General features: G+C 42.6%; 1 protein-coding gene across 4 annotated transcripts in view; it reads right to left on the bottom strand.

The window, feature by feature from the left end:
- PAK5 (p21 (RAC1) activated kinase 5) overlaps nucleotides 1-15257 on the bottom strand; it is a 179069-nt gene that overhangs the window by 3334 nt on the left and 160478 nt on the right. For all 4 annotated transcript variants that reach the window (XM_084622726.1, XM_084622727.1, XM_084622729.1 and 1 more), the window contains 2 exons: nucleotides 4142-4267; nucleotides 36-170 (listed from right to left, as the gene is read on the bottom strand). In XM_084622726.1, coding sequence (XP_084478852.1) covers nucleotides 36-170; nucleotides 4142-4267 — 261 coding nt within the window. The remainder of the gene's footprint in view (nucleotides 1-35; nucleotides 171-4141; nucleotides 4268-15257) is intronic.

Below are 15257 nucleotides of genomic sequence, written 5' to 3'. Positions count from 1 at the left end.
TGTGCATGACTCCATAGAAACATGAGCACTCTCACCTTATGGATGTCCTTCACTCGTGGAGGTAAGTTATCTCGGATTCTGCGCATTGCTTGGAGCGGTGGCTCGTTGAAATAAGGTGGTTCTCCATCTATCATTTCTATTACCATGATACCAAGTGACCAGATATCCACCTGCAATGGGCCGACAGTTGTTGAACTGTGCAACTTGTATACAAACACATACTCTAGGATGAGCATTTTGAGATGTTCAGTCCTACAGCCCTAGAATACCATTGCTTTTTATGCTCTGTTTCAATGGGAACTTCTGCTTAAAAACTTACCTGCTGTTGGGATGGCTGCTCTCTTTTTACCAACTGGTAATAAATTTTGCCACTGAGAAAAAAGTATACACTGAAAGGTGTGCGCAGTAAATTATGGGCCAGAGCCTCAGTTGGTGTAATCAGCAAAGTTTATTGAGACCAATAAAGATTTACACCGGTATGGGTCAGATCCAAATAAGGGCCATTGACTGCAATGGAAAAACACGGATTTATACCATCTGAAGATCTGTCCCATAGAGCATCCAGAATTCTGTATAAGAGCAGAGTATAATTTAACTGCCACAAACCCAGTTATTTTAATCCCTCTACTGAATGATAATGGGCCTGATTCTCATTTACATTAATGCTACTGGCAGTGTAAAGGGGGTTTAAAGTGGAGTAAATACCTTATGCCCATTTTAAAGCTCCTTTACACTGCCTGAATGGTGTAAAGTGGCCTAAGGGTATGTCTAAACATGGACCTATGGGTTTGATGCCAAAGCTCGTATAGACATGCTGGCATTGAGCTAGTGTGCTAAAAACGGTAGCGTCACCTGGGCAGCGGTGAGTGGTGCCCTGGGTTACCCATGCTGAGTATAAACCCACCTGAAGCTTGTGGGTATGTACATGGGGTGGCTAATCTATGCTGCTGCTCACCACTGCCAGTGGCTACACGGCCATTTTTAGCGTGCTGGCTGAGTGAGAGCTAGTGTGGGTATGTCTATGCGAGCTGTGGGATCACACCCCCAGCGCCGAGTCTGGACATACCCTCAGTGTCAATGACCATCGGGCCCAATATCATTTGTGTACTGAGAGCCACGCACATTGGGCCAGAGTTGGCTCTCACTTACATGCGGTAAATCCAAAGTCACAGTATGACAGTGGAGTTTTTCTGGTTTTTCACCCCTCTGACATGAAACAGAATTTGTCCCACTCTGCATTATGTGTAGATATAGCCTCTTCCTTACTGCTTTAAAGCATGACTCATTTCCCTGCTTGTGTGCACCAGTTATTACTTCATCTTAGCTGTTATCATAGATAATATAAAATCAAATAAAAATATGCTAAATCCTACTACCATGTGGAGTAAAAAAGGAGAGTTAAAAGTCACTTCTTTGGATGGGAAGCTGTGAGTCACTGTCATTACTAAGAGAAAGGCATAATTTTGTATAAATCCATAGTGATCTCCAGTTCTGAAATACTGTGACTCAGTACTCGGTAACAAATGGGTTATAACATCTATGAGTCCGTACAGCCAACTCCTTTCTAGTCTCATCTGAAGGTCCCCCAATAAAAGCTGTGAACAGTCTATTCTCCTGACAGTTTGGCAGTTCTCAAAATAGTTCCCCGAGGCACAGGAATGGTCACTGCTGCTCATCTTAATGAGTGAGTTGACCGTGCTTTGAGATGAACTGCAGCTCTTTGCGAGTAAACGTAACCCAGGTTGCTGTGGTCCTTAATTTGACAGAGCTATCCTCCCTCATTCACCGTAACAGACAAAATTTAGGGTTAATCAGAAATCTTCTAAAATCGTTAAATATTTCTACATAAGCATCCAAGTGGGAAAATAACATATCGATTATTTTCTTTCATACATCGGCTCACAAATGATCGTGTGGAAGTATAATGTTTTGAGAGCTTTGCACTAGATTCTACCCTCCCTCCCCCAAGCCCTCGCAACCAGATGGGAGGTTTTTTTTCAATCAGTTCTTCAGAAATACTGATCAGCTGTAACTCTGAAAGTCTGACTGCATGGTCTAGCCATCACAGACATGCCTGTTTGTCAGACAACAGCCATATGGTGCATGAAGAATGGCTCATGAAGAACTGTCAAGTATGTTAAAATAAGTCCACAGCTAAATCATAACTTGAGTCCATCTGTAATTGATTTAACTGCACATACTTAGGATCTGTTGAAATTTTCTGCCCTGAAGGACCAGACATCAGGATCTGCTTTTTTCCTCAGGGAAGATAACACATACAACTGAAGGACACATTTTCAAAGCTGGAGTCTGCAGACCAGACCAAAGCAAAGGTCATGGGTGAAAATGCCCTTCCGTCATTTGAGCCCAGTGCAGAAGGGCATTAACAATGATCTTTTATTCTGTGTGCTATGTACTCGTTATTCATTTTCATTTGGGACTTTATCCTAAACCTTCTTCTTATTCCTCTGCAGGAGTGTATCACTATCCAAGTAAACCTCCGACATAACTCAGCATTTTCTTCAGGCATGAACCTGCAGAACCTTCAGATTGAGGTTTTTGCACACTTAATTTTGCAATTCTCTGACTTCTTAGACATCTGGACAGTTAAGGATCACGGCCAGCCATGAAGTGCTTCTGACCTCACCTAGATTCTCTACGGCTTGGTATAATGGGCCCTCATAAGAAGAATCATCCAGATTCTGCACAAGGGCATGGAAAGATCAGCACCTGACATCAGATGTTTATGGGAGGAAATACCCATTTGTTAAGAAATGGCAAGAAAGTTGGAGAGAGGAGTAAAACACTGTCTAGTTTATGTTTTGAATGGAAAGCAGGGTGTGAGTGGATGCAATTAGTTGCAATGCATGTGAAATGTGAGTGGGATTTTCAAAACCTCTCAACCCTGGCTTAGCTCGTTACCGCTGAGCAGAGTCAGGCCAATACTGGGCATTTTTAAAAATCCCACCCTGATCACAATCCAGCTAACTGCACCCATTGTTAGTCCTTTAGAGTCCAGGACTATCTTTTTGTTGTGTGTTTGTAACATGCCCAGCACAGTGGGGTCCTGGTCCAGGTCTGGGGCTCATATTGCTATCACACTACAAATAATGACAAAACCGAAACAACAACCTGAATGGCAAGTGACACGTGTAACTGGCCATTTATACCTGCAAATGCTTGAGTCACAGGTGCAACGGTGGTAACTCTACGTGCATACAGCATGCACAGTTAGGCTTGCATTTCTGTTCATCCACTTAAGAGCCCTGCGCGGATACAAATTTATACCCGCGGATGCGGATATCCACGGCTACAAATCGGTATCTGCGGAACCACCGGGCTCTTGTGGGAACCGCAGCAGCGAAAGGAGCAGAATGTGGGGCCGCCGGTCCCCGGAGCCAGCACCCTGTGCCGGGAGCTCCTCTGGTGCTGCTCTACCGTCCCCACCCCAACCCACTGGGGCAGGCACCAGACTCACCGGCAGCTGTCCCTGGTCATGCTAGTGTGTTCAAGTGGTGCACACACCCCCAGACAGGAAAGGCAGACAGCTGCATGGAAGGGACGGGGGCAGGGCTGGGGGTGGTACATCTGCACCAGCCCCACCTTCTGCTCCTTTCGCAGCTGTAGTTCCCGGGGGAACCCTGTGGTCCCGTGGATACCGATTTATATCAGCAGATATCCGCATCCGTGCAGGGCTCTACACGTAATTGCACATGCCTATGTTTGAAAATCAGCCCCCTGGCGTAAGTGTAAAGAGTATTAAAATCCATTCATTAAGGAGAAAATTATGGCAATTCCCTTTAATTATAACACCTAAGCTAAAAATACACATAGAGGGTGCATTGTGTAATATTCTAAACATAAATTCTATTTATTACTGTTTGATCGCACCCCCAGGGAATCATGTTTTATGTCAAGGCACTGCATAATGTCATTTCTGTGAGGTACCGTCTACTGCTACTTTATTGCACCTGCAGTGATTACAATGTACTGCATACTTTTTTACTGTATTAAACATAATCAAAACTATACATATCCACACAGTGAACAATGAAGTCACTTAAAATTGTACTTGTTCTGTGAGGAAGCGGTTGCATCAGCCGGACATTGCAGCCGGGAACAAGACACTTGTTACGCTTACCTCAGTTCCATAAGGCAGTCTGGATATCACCTCCGGTGCCATCCAGTATGGTGTTCCAACAAGAGATTTCCTTTTCGGAACTTCCTTGGAAACTTGGGCACAGAACCCAAAATCCGATAATTTTATCTAACAATAAATAATTAAATGAAACATCATGAATGGCGAATGGGCACTGTTAGGGAATTACTGTAAGCCTTGTGTGACTACCTCTAAACTACTTAAAATGAAGCTGATTTTGTGCCTTAGAAATTGACAAAGAGTGTAGAATTATAGGCAGAGCTGAGAGCACCACTATTATTAAGGTGGCCTGACACTTCCCATAACTTTCTAGATGTAGCGGTGATAAATGCTTTAAAAGGTTGATCAAATATTACTCTAAGCGGCACATAAAGTGCAGTGTAAAAGTATTTCCTTGTTGTTGGTCAAATCATCCAAATATATATGACAGCTGCCTTCATGACTTGAAACACAGACAGGATGTGAATATCAGAGATCTGTACAGTAGCTCCTGCGGTGTCACGTTCCCTCATATTTACTTGTTGAGTTACGGAAAACACTGTAAAATTTACCAATTTATGGAACACTGTTGTATTTATATCAATTAAGTACCTAGTGAAGAACACAGAACTTTCCTTTACCATCAATGTGACAACTAAATGGCCTTGTTATACTGTATTAAAGAAGTGTGGTATACTGGAATAGAAATAAACATCTCAGTGAGTATACAAAACCCAAAGCTGAGGTCAATATGCCTCTCCAGTCATATTCTCCAGCGGTTCTCAAACTATGGCGGGGAGGAGCCTCCCAAGGGAGGAACGGGAATGTGTCAAGGGAGGCACAAACTGTGTGCTTTTTTTTTTTAAAGAGCTCTGGCTGTCAGCCCCAGATGGCTGGGGCTCATGCATAAGGGCTGTGCACACCTGGGAGGCACGGATAAAGGGGACCGCCCAAGACCCACCACCCCGGGGCTGACAATCGGAGCCCTGCCACTTGGGCTCAGGCTCTCCTCCTGCAGCGGAGCTCCCGCTATCAGCCCCAGGATGGCAGCAGCCGCGCAGAAGTAAGGGTGGCAATGGGGTGCTAAGTCTGCTGTGAAAAGCGGTATTGAACATCACTTTTCACATTGTCACCCTTACTTCGGTGCTGCTGTTGCCGCAGTGCTGCCTTCCGAGCTGGGGGCCTGGCCAGCAGCCGCTGCTCTCCACTCTGCCTTCAGAGCTGGGCGGTATATGTACTTGCGGGGTTGGGGGGGGGGCGTAAGCGACTACAGACACAAAGAAGGGGTACACAATCAAAGAAGTTTGAGAACCACTGCCATAAACTGGTTTGGTTTGGGCTCTTACATTAAGTCAGTATCAACTCACTGACTATCACGATACCCGGACAACCACCTGGTGATGCTGAAAGACATTTCACATTACATCTGTGGCCAGGCTGGGAAAATTCGTTTCCGCATCACTTTTCCACAGTCAGCGTAGATTTCAGACTTGGTTGTCCAACACAAACATGGGGTTGTCTCAACAGTCAGTGTCTTGCCTCACGGTCTGAAGCATTACTGCCGCGGTGCCTATCTAAAGACCTTCTCTGCATTCTGCTCATTTTCTTTTGTGTTGTGCCAGGGTTCCTCTTTTTCTTAGTGTCCCTGAATCTTACTCATGTGCCCACTGAACCTAAAGGAATTGGGTGCCAAAATCCACTGGAAGTTCTGTAGGTTCCTTTGAAAACTCCAGTCTCTCATGTTTAATTGTACCCTCGCATAGCCTTACACATTCCATGAGCTTATACAGCTCATTGGAAACTTTTCAACTAAATGATTTTTTATTGAAAAATGCTGTCTTGTCAGAACTGAAATGTTTCACAAAAACTTATACCCGTCCATGAAAGTTTCAATAGGATGGTTTCTCAGGTAAAGGGTGGATTTTCTAAAAGGAGAGAGAGCACAAGAGGGAGATGGAAAACCTGATCTGAAAATGGATGTTTTGACCAAGTTGTACTTTGAGGAAACCTTCCAAAGGTTTTGGTTTCATTCAAATGAGGAACAAAAACCAAATTTAGAAACCTCAGAAGTTGTAAAATGGTATCGTCATTTTCTGGACAACTCTAGTTGTGTCTTTGTTTTAATATACATTAAAATGCCACTCACATAACCAATATAAGTCTGGTAGGCAGAACTGATTTTAAATTCAAGTAAAAATCCTAATGCCTAGGTAACATTATGTATATTTGGTTCTCTATTTGTGCTGCCTCCATTTAATATTGAGTGCTCACTGTGACTCCATGCACAGATATGGTGGTCTCCCCACAAGCTGCTGGAGAACATCCCTGAGGAGGTTGAAATGCATCTACGCTTAGCCCATTCACTCAGTCCTGGAGTGGGTTTTGCTGCACCCATGTCCATGTGGGCTTGTTTTGATTAAGTTCACTGTGGAAAACCCACATGCTACCATGGTGGTATTCTAGGACAATAATAATGACAACAGCATTTCCATCACGAGCAACATATCCTGAAAGGCAATTGATGGGCACAGTCACATGTGCATTTAATGGTACTGAAGTGTAACTTTTGAGGCAACCCTTACATAAGGCTCTATCTGGCCATGTCTTGATGGACAAAAGAGGTGTCTGGTTTTCAATTTTATTAACTCAAGAATATTAGCTTAACTTAAATGTAAAATCTTCTTAAGAAGTAGGCCAGACAACAACATGGCCAGCTAAGATTCCTTCAGATTAGCTAGCCTGAGCCTTTACAAGCTTTTATATCATGTCAAACTAACTCAACTGAGCTAATGTGATTGAAAACCATATCTTTGTTGCCTGTCAAGACAGGGCCTTTTTCCCCCTCCTCTATACCTGTGTAAAGTGCTCTTAAAGGTAATTTACACTGCAATGGTGTGACGTTCTGTACCTTGGAGGAATACCCTGCACCCCCATGTTCATCCTTATAATATTGTGTGGTATCCAATGTAAAGTTTGTCATGTCAGGTGTCTTCGGAAGGCTCAAGATACACTGAGCATTGTTGTTATAGTAATGTTTTAGGTTGTAATTTTATGTATATAGTTATGAGGCTGAAAATGTGTCCTCATGACTTAAAACAGGCCCAGGTAAAACTCTCCAAGAGCAGAGGGGCAGTTCACAGCTCATCAGAGCATGTATGGAACAAACCCAGCCCAGCCTCACAGGAACAAAGGACACTGGCCTATGCAGCAACAAAGGATCTGTTGGACTCTCGAGTGAGTCACCCCCATTCCTTTGGTCACTTTGGGACTGTGATGAGGTAATGCTCACCTGACTCTGAAGCAGGGGGGCAAAGCCAAGATGGAAGAAATAACATGATAAAAGGGAGAGATATTTGCCATGCTCTTTCTTTCTCTTCCACCTCCATCTACAGACATCACCACCAAGCGACTGAAGCGCTGATCAAAGGGGAGAGCCTGGCTGAATGGCAACCAGCCAGCTTGTGGTGACAAGCATCTAAGTTTGTAAGGGCACTGAAAGTGTTAAGATCAGCTTAGAATGCGTTTTGCTTTTATTTCATTTGACCAAATCTGACTTCTTGTGCTTTGACTTATAATCACTTAAAATCTATCTTTGTAGTTAATAAATCTGTTTGTTTATTCTACCTGAAGCAGTGCGTTTGGTTTAAAGCATGTCAGAGACTCCCCTTGGGATAACAAGCCTGGTACATATTAATTTCTTTGCTAAACTGATGAACTCATATAAGCTTGCAGCATCCAGCGGGCATAACTGGACACTGCAAGACGGAGGTTGCTACTGTTGTGACTGGGACTGGAGATATTAGGGTGTCATTCGGTTGCACAATCCAAGGAGCAGCTTACATGCTAGAGGCTGTGCGTGAACACCCCATGAGTCAATGATTGGAGTGACTTAGCAGATCACCAGTCCAGATAACACCAGGGGAATGTCACAAATGGATAAATAACCTCTATGGGAGAAGTCATCTCAGCTAAGCATGCGTGTGGAAAGGAGGAAACTCACTGAAATCTAGGCCAAAATAGGTCTACATGAACGTAAGTGGCATCATCACGCTACCAAACACCTGCAGGAATCTCTCCACTTGAGCTCTGAGGGGTACTTGGTTGGAAATCCTCTCCAAAAGCCTGGCTGGAGAATGTACCATGTAAGAAAATGTCCTTGACACGCCCCATTCTCCCTCTCCCTGGGAACTCTGGCTCCTTAACTGCTTACCTGACTCTAACAGCATGTTGTCCTTCACTGGCTGAGCCAGGAGGAAAGGTGGGATGACAGCTCAAATATGGCTACACTGGCATTCATTCACTGCTTTCCTCCACTCCTGCAGATGGGAAGTTTCGTGGCTGAATTGGGGGGTCCTGTGGCTATGTTCTGCCCTCTGGCTATGTCCAAATTTGCCTTCTTTGACTACACCCTCAGCCTCATCGGCAGGGATGTTCTAAGAGGGCTTAAGGCTATAAAGTCTTCTGATTACCCTCTGCACTCCAGGGGCTTTTTTCTAGTGAAGGTCTCAAATTGCTGCCCTATATTTGACCCATCTGCAAATCAGTTTCTGTTTATACAACATTTAGCAGTAATGCTCTGTTTTCAAAAATGCATGGCTGAAAATTTATGAAGAGATAAAATGTGTGTCTGTGCATACATGTGCTGTACAGTATTAAATGCTTGGATTTATATTGCCTCTGTTTATAAGAGATGCTGCTTCCATGAAAATAAAACGGTTTACTCAATACTCCTGTTAGTAAGATTGAGTCCATAAAGCTAAATATGCGGGTTGTTTTCATTTATTGATGGTAGAACCCAATTTTATCGGAAGCTGTTCTGCATTCAGATAATGTCTACTGCTACCCACAGTACAGGGTAATTGCATTTCCTGGACTCACCTTTTGCCTTGCATGTCAGAGATGGAAAACTTTGCACATTAGTCTATTAGAGTTCACTGTAGGCATGTGGCAATTCTCCAAAAAAGGAGTTTAATGTACCCACCCTACACATACCCACACCATATGTAATTTGAAAAGCTGATTTTATCTTTGTTTAGGTGGAGCTATCAAGTGGTACTGTAAGCTCGCAGGCAAGGTGAAACAATACTACCCAAAAAGAGAAACTGTCATTTATTGCAGTACCAGAAACACAGTAGCATGACTCTGACTTTTTACAGTTTAAATTAATTTCTACCCCATAATGTTGTGTTTATGAGTCAAAGCTACTAAATGACAAGATATTAAAAGATCTGAATTGGTTTTGTAGGACCTGTATTTTTTTTTTAAATGATGTGGCAAAAATGGCAAATATCAACATTTTGCAATATATTAACATGAAATGCTTTGACATTGCATATTCTTAATTGTCAAAGTAACTCACAAGTGATTATAATAATTGTCTATATTTTTCCATTGAAATTTGATGACCAGATCAGTCTCACACTGAAGGTTTAATTCGGTAACACTTTTGCACAGGATTAGTGTTAGAGATGACAATACACAACTTCTTACTGGGCTTCAGTCAAAGTGCTCACTGAACCAAAATGGCAATTTGATACTAACATATAGATCTCATTTACATCTAAATTAGCACAAGTCTGTATACTTGTACAAAATGGTGGTAGTGGTGGTGATAATGCTAACAACATACGTTGCAAATTTTATCTCTACAGGGAAGTTACAATATATGAAGACATGGAGGATACAAGTCCTCTAAATCTTACATCAAAGAGAAAAACTGTCCAACTTTGAAAAGTGTTATTTGCCCAGCAAATCAAAAGAATGCAAAACTACCAAAAGCCACTGGTGCTGGACAGAATTCTGTGATGCGGGCAGCAGAAGTCTGTAGCAATGGCTACTGGATGAGTTTTCTATCACATGGGTTGCTTTCATAAATACATCAGCAAGTCAAATTTGGCACATGTCAGAGCTGTATTGAACCCAGGAAAAAAGACAGATTCTTAATCTGATCAGAGAGCATCATGTTCACCTGCTTCTATAACCACCAGAGCAAGCACGTCCTTCAGTGACTGATCCTGTTGCATTGTTTGAGAACACACACATGAGAAAGACAAGAAACTTCATAAAATAGAAACACTTGTGACAGCAACCAATCTAAGGGAGGTAGCACTTCAAAGAGGAGATGATGACACGTTGTGCAGATTGCTAAGATTTGATTGCTAAGGATGCCGTTTACAACATGCCTTTCTTCCTACTTGACTAAAACAAAACTTAAAGCAAATCCATCTAGTTACAGTGCAACAATAGTCACCTTATGACATTGCATTTTATCAGCTGATCTTCTATCTCTTCAATGATTTTATGTACAAAAAGAAGAACCTTCTCCTATCCACGCTGCTACAAAGATATAAAGCCCTACTTCCCTCAGATGTAGAAACTGTAAGCTATTCCATTAGTGAATTACAGGCAAGGTTAGAAAAAGCACTTTGGTTCTGCAATTTTATTCCATGCACAGCATGGACAAGTCTAGTCTACCATGTTCTACACAGCACAATAACATTAGTGGATGCTATCCAAGCTGCTAGTAATCTGAAGCAGGAATTTAAGTTTTGAGTATATTCATCTGGAGAGTGAGCCTGATGGACAGCTTAATGCTACTTCAATCCTTTGATCTGAAATAGCCACAATGAAAACCTCTGAACGTTATCTAAAGCCACGTGACTGCAGTTTACAGATGTCAGCTACTTTGGTGCCTTTACTGGTACAGTAGTTTGTCCTTTGGCTGATAGATAAGGAGGCACATAATTCAGTCAGCAATGAGTATCATCCTTCAGAAGACATTCAAGGAAGGTGCCTCTCAATTGCAGAGTGCAGAGTATGTAACAATTCCAAAATTATTACACCACTGCACATAAGCCTTTCTGCACAGTGACACTATGAGTTTGGGTCTCCCTGTTTAATTGACATACTCTACACCTTCATAGACTCTGCATCAGCTATGATGAGCGGAGGTAGTTCATCACTAGTGTTGCAAAAATGGAAATCGAAAGACTCCAGGGAGGTGTGTACATTCCGAATGGCTGTGTACAACTTCATGCTGGTGGAAATCTCTTCCATGAAGAGGATAATAGTACAGACATCAGTGCAAGAGGCCACTGATGGAAAGGAATTATTTCATTCAGTGGCTAGAGTGGTATTTCAAGAACAGTCTGCAGACAGTTCAGCATCATAACAAATATCACTGAAGCATGGGAAAGAAAAGTCACTTATATGTGCTCTATGTGCCAATACAGCTTCTGGATCTCTTGGTGTCAAAGAACGATAGTAGTTAGGTCGCCTGATACAGATGTTTTGATCCTGGCTGTTCACAACTTTCCAAATATGGAACATATTGATAACATGTGGACTGACACAGACATTACTAGCACAGTTGACAGGCGATGCTTCATGTCTGTGCATGCAATTTGTGATGCACTCACTCCTGACGTCTGCAACATACTTCCTGCTGTATGCACATTAACAGGATGTGACTCTGTGTCAACCTTATTTGGCTCTGGGAAAAACTCTGGGTTTAATGTTGTCAAAATAAAGGGAGCTTAACCGCTTCAGAGATCTTGCCAAACTGGGGCAGAGTGACAGACAAGCCGCAATTTCTCCAGCAAGGAAGTTGGTAGCAATGCTGTATGACCACAGTGAGAAAGAAAAGGAGATCACAGAGACCTGAATTGCTTTTGCCTCAATCTAGCCATCAGGAAGGACAAGCCACCAGCCAAACTCTCACTGTGTCAGGACAGTGTTGAAGAGCAGGTCAAAAGAGCATCCTGGCAAACAAAAATCAGGATATCTTCGCACATAGGGAAACCAGATATTGGATCACCAACATGGATGGAAAAATGTGGATGATGAACTACTTACTGTATTCTTCAAGGGCCCTATGGCAACTGTGTTTCCACAAAACCTTATTTGTGCCTGTATCAATAGGGATCGCTGCACAATCAAATGCGTCTGTAGTCAGAACAACTTCCCTGCATACAACTGTGTACATGCCAAGGCAATGAAGACTATGGTAACCCACGGACTCTCGTCAGATCATAATGATGAACAGGATGATGATAATGATGTGGACTAGAAATGTCATCAGTGCTAATCCGTTTCAATGATACCTGTATGAATTTAATATTAGGTTTTGTTTTAGATTGTTGTTGTGATGCTTTGAGCTCACAACAGAATCCATTTTTATGTCTTGAGATAATACTTAAGAGACATAAAACTGAATGCAAATATTTCAAAATGGTCAGTTTAACGTGTTGATGGTATCACTGTTTATCCCCGTGTCTATGATAATGGCACCATTTGACAGCTCCACATCATAGCTCCTCTTAAAGTAGACATAATCCACTTTCAAATGACGTACGATGTGTGCAGAGAGGGTACATTAAGTCGACCAAATCGGGGGTGTCTGCCACTCGCCTACCATGTCGGTCTGCAGTTTGTGGTTAAGGAATGAACCTGAACAGCTCTCTGAAGAGTTAAAGAGGAAGCTCAATAAATTGATGCATTGTGCAGACCAGCATCTTATTATCAGTGCTGATTTGTTTTATTTTGGCTTCAATGGAGATGCTATTTTTTCGTGAGGGCAGTTGTTTTTTATAAAATCAGACTGTAGAAATAATTATAGGTATTTACAAAACAAAGCAAATAATATCCAAGTTGTCCAAGCTAAACATATTTTTCAGTTTACAGCAAGGAGAAGAGATGAAATAGTGAATAGTTTGGAAGCTCTTTTGTGGGAGTGTAACAGTTTTTGCATATCTATTGCTCATCCGAGTACATACAAAAAAGACGATTTTCTAAAAAAAGATAATTGCACAACATAGCCATGAAGAAATCTGCATTGCAGATAATAAGTACTAGAGTAATGAGCATAATGAGGCATTGTGTGCAGACCCTGGAAGCAGATCAGATGGTATTTCAGCAACACTACTAGAGACAAGACTGAACAACTTTCACAGGTATGGAATTTTCTTCCCATTTAATTCTAATGGGAGTGATCTATACCTACAAAGAGAAGAATATACCCTCTTGGTGGGTGAAGACAATAAAAGGAACCAAATCAGGAGGAATGCTCTTGTAATTAAAGTGCCAGACTGAGGGCTTGTTGACACTAATACGCGGGGTCGATCTAAGATACACAACTTCAGCTACGTGAATAGCGTAGCTGAAGTTGACATACTTAGATCTACTTACCGTGGTGTCTTCACTGCGGAAAGTTGACAGCTGACACTCTCCCGTTGACTCCGCTTGTGCTTCTCATTCTGGTGGAGTACCAGAGTTGATGGGAGAGCACTCAGAGGTTGATTTATCGCATCTAGACTAGACGCGATAAATTGACCCCTGCTGGATCGATCGCTGCGCGCTGATCTGGCAGGTAGTGTAGACAAGCCTTAAGGGTGAAATCCTGGCTCCACTGAAGTCAATGGGAGTTCTGCTATTGCTTTCAATGGGGCCAGGAGTTCACCTCTGGACTCCAAAGACTCAGGTTCAAGTCCCTGTTCTGCCACAGGCTTCCTGTACGACTTTGGGCATCTGAAAAATGTAGATAACAATTCTCCCTTTGCTCCACCCTTTGTCTGTCTTGTCTATATAGACTGTATGGTCTGTGGGGCAGGGACTCTTATTATGTGCATTGTACAGCACTTAGCACAATGTGGATGCATTTTGCTGCATGAAGCCCTTAAGCACTCCTGTAATACAAAGAATAAGTCAGATATATTGCTCTGCCTGGAATTTGTAGCACAGGATAACCTCTGTGTCCGTATCCCAGTATAATACCAATACCTTACATTTTATCCTAAAGAATCCTTAATATTTTATATGTGGACTGAATAGTTCTCTCCCGGAGGCATGGTTAATAAATGAAAGCCACAGATATTGTGTAACAGTGATGTGGAGGAGCCACGTGAGGGAGAAAAGGGGTTGCGAGGAATGTCCCCACTCCCACAGCTACCCCTTCCACCAAATGGCATGTCAGTCCGGCTGCATGGAAAAGAGTAGAAAGGGGGTAGCCAGTTAGGTAAGGGAAGGGGCAGGCAGCAGCCATTCTGTGTGGCACATTGCCACCTCCAAATTGACCCTAGTACAGCTGAAAGACGGTTTGGTTACTGCTTCACAGAACAGCACTAAGTCCTTCTCTGGGCCCAGTGATCCCTGTCACAGGCCTTGTCTAGACTAGCAAAGTTAGCTGTTGTTGACAGTGGGTGTCAGTCACAGGTATAGCTGAACCAGTGGGTTAACTGCAAGTGCAGCTCAGAATGAACTGTGTTCAGCTCCCCTAACCCGGTTTCTGAAACAATGCTGTACACAGTTGTATTTGGCTATCCTTTTCTGTCACAATTGTGTATCAAGTCCCAGGCCACCTTTTCTGTGAGGTGTTTATTAAAGAAAAGAACTAGAGTACTAGCTACTGACACATTCAATCTGGCTTCCACAGAGTTTGAGTTCCAGCTTTGTCTTCCATGTTTACCATGTTTACTCTCTATATCCCACACAGACATCAAGTGACTGAATCATATATTGCAAATAAACATATAATTTCACCTACACCTTTCACTAGGAACTATTTTTGGTAGTGGAAGGGTACCTCTATAATGCTGCACGCAACTGTTTTTTAAGAAGGTTGTATAAAAATAAAAGTGAAATATAAAATGAATGATCCATACGCTAACAGCCACATGCTACTCCAGCATGTGCATCAGCAGGCTACTAGTGCACAACAGTACTCTGTCATGGCTCAGTGCTACACAACAGAGATTTTATATGTTCCTCTAAAACATCTGTGTAAGCTAGTGGGTTGTTTCACCCACCAGGGAAGGGAGTCAGATTCTATGTCCAAGTCCTTTTTATGGCCATTTCCTCTGGGCTTTGTTTATTGTTCAGAAATAATGGTCACAAACAAAATAAGTCAACTAAAAATGCTGGTAACACTCCTCCACGGCTTTCCCTGCCTCAGCCAGCCAGGAGAAAGAGGACACCCTCTTCTCAAGTGAGGCCTTTCACCCAGCTTCCTCTGCCTTATGTATTCCACCCCTGAGAAGCCACATGATGGGAAGAAATCTATTAACCCTTTATAGGCTGCAGTGACTTACATTGTCTCAGTCTAGTATTGGCTACTGTTGGAGAC

The sequence above is a fragment of the Lepidochelys olivacea genome, assembly GCF_965140295.1.
Source record: "Lepidochelys olivacea isolate rLepOli2 genome assembly, chromosome: 3".
In the NCBI taxonomy this organism is placed as follows: domain Eukaryota; kingdom Metazoa; phylum Chordata; order Testudines; family Cheloniidae; genus Lepidochelys; species Lepidochelys olivacea.
The sequence above is the reverse complement of the archived record's forward strand: the minus strand, read 5'-3'. Positions and strand labels throughout refer to the sequence as shown.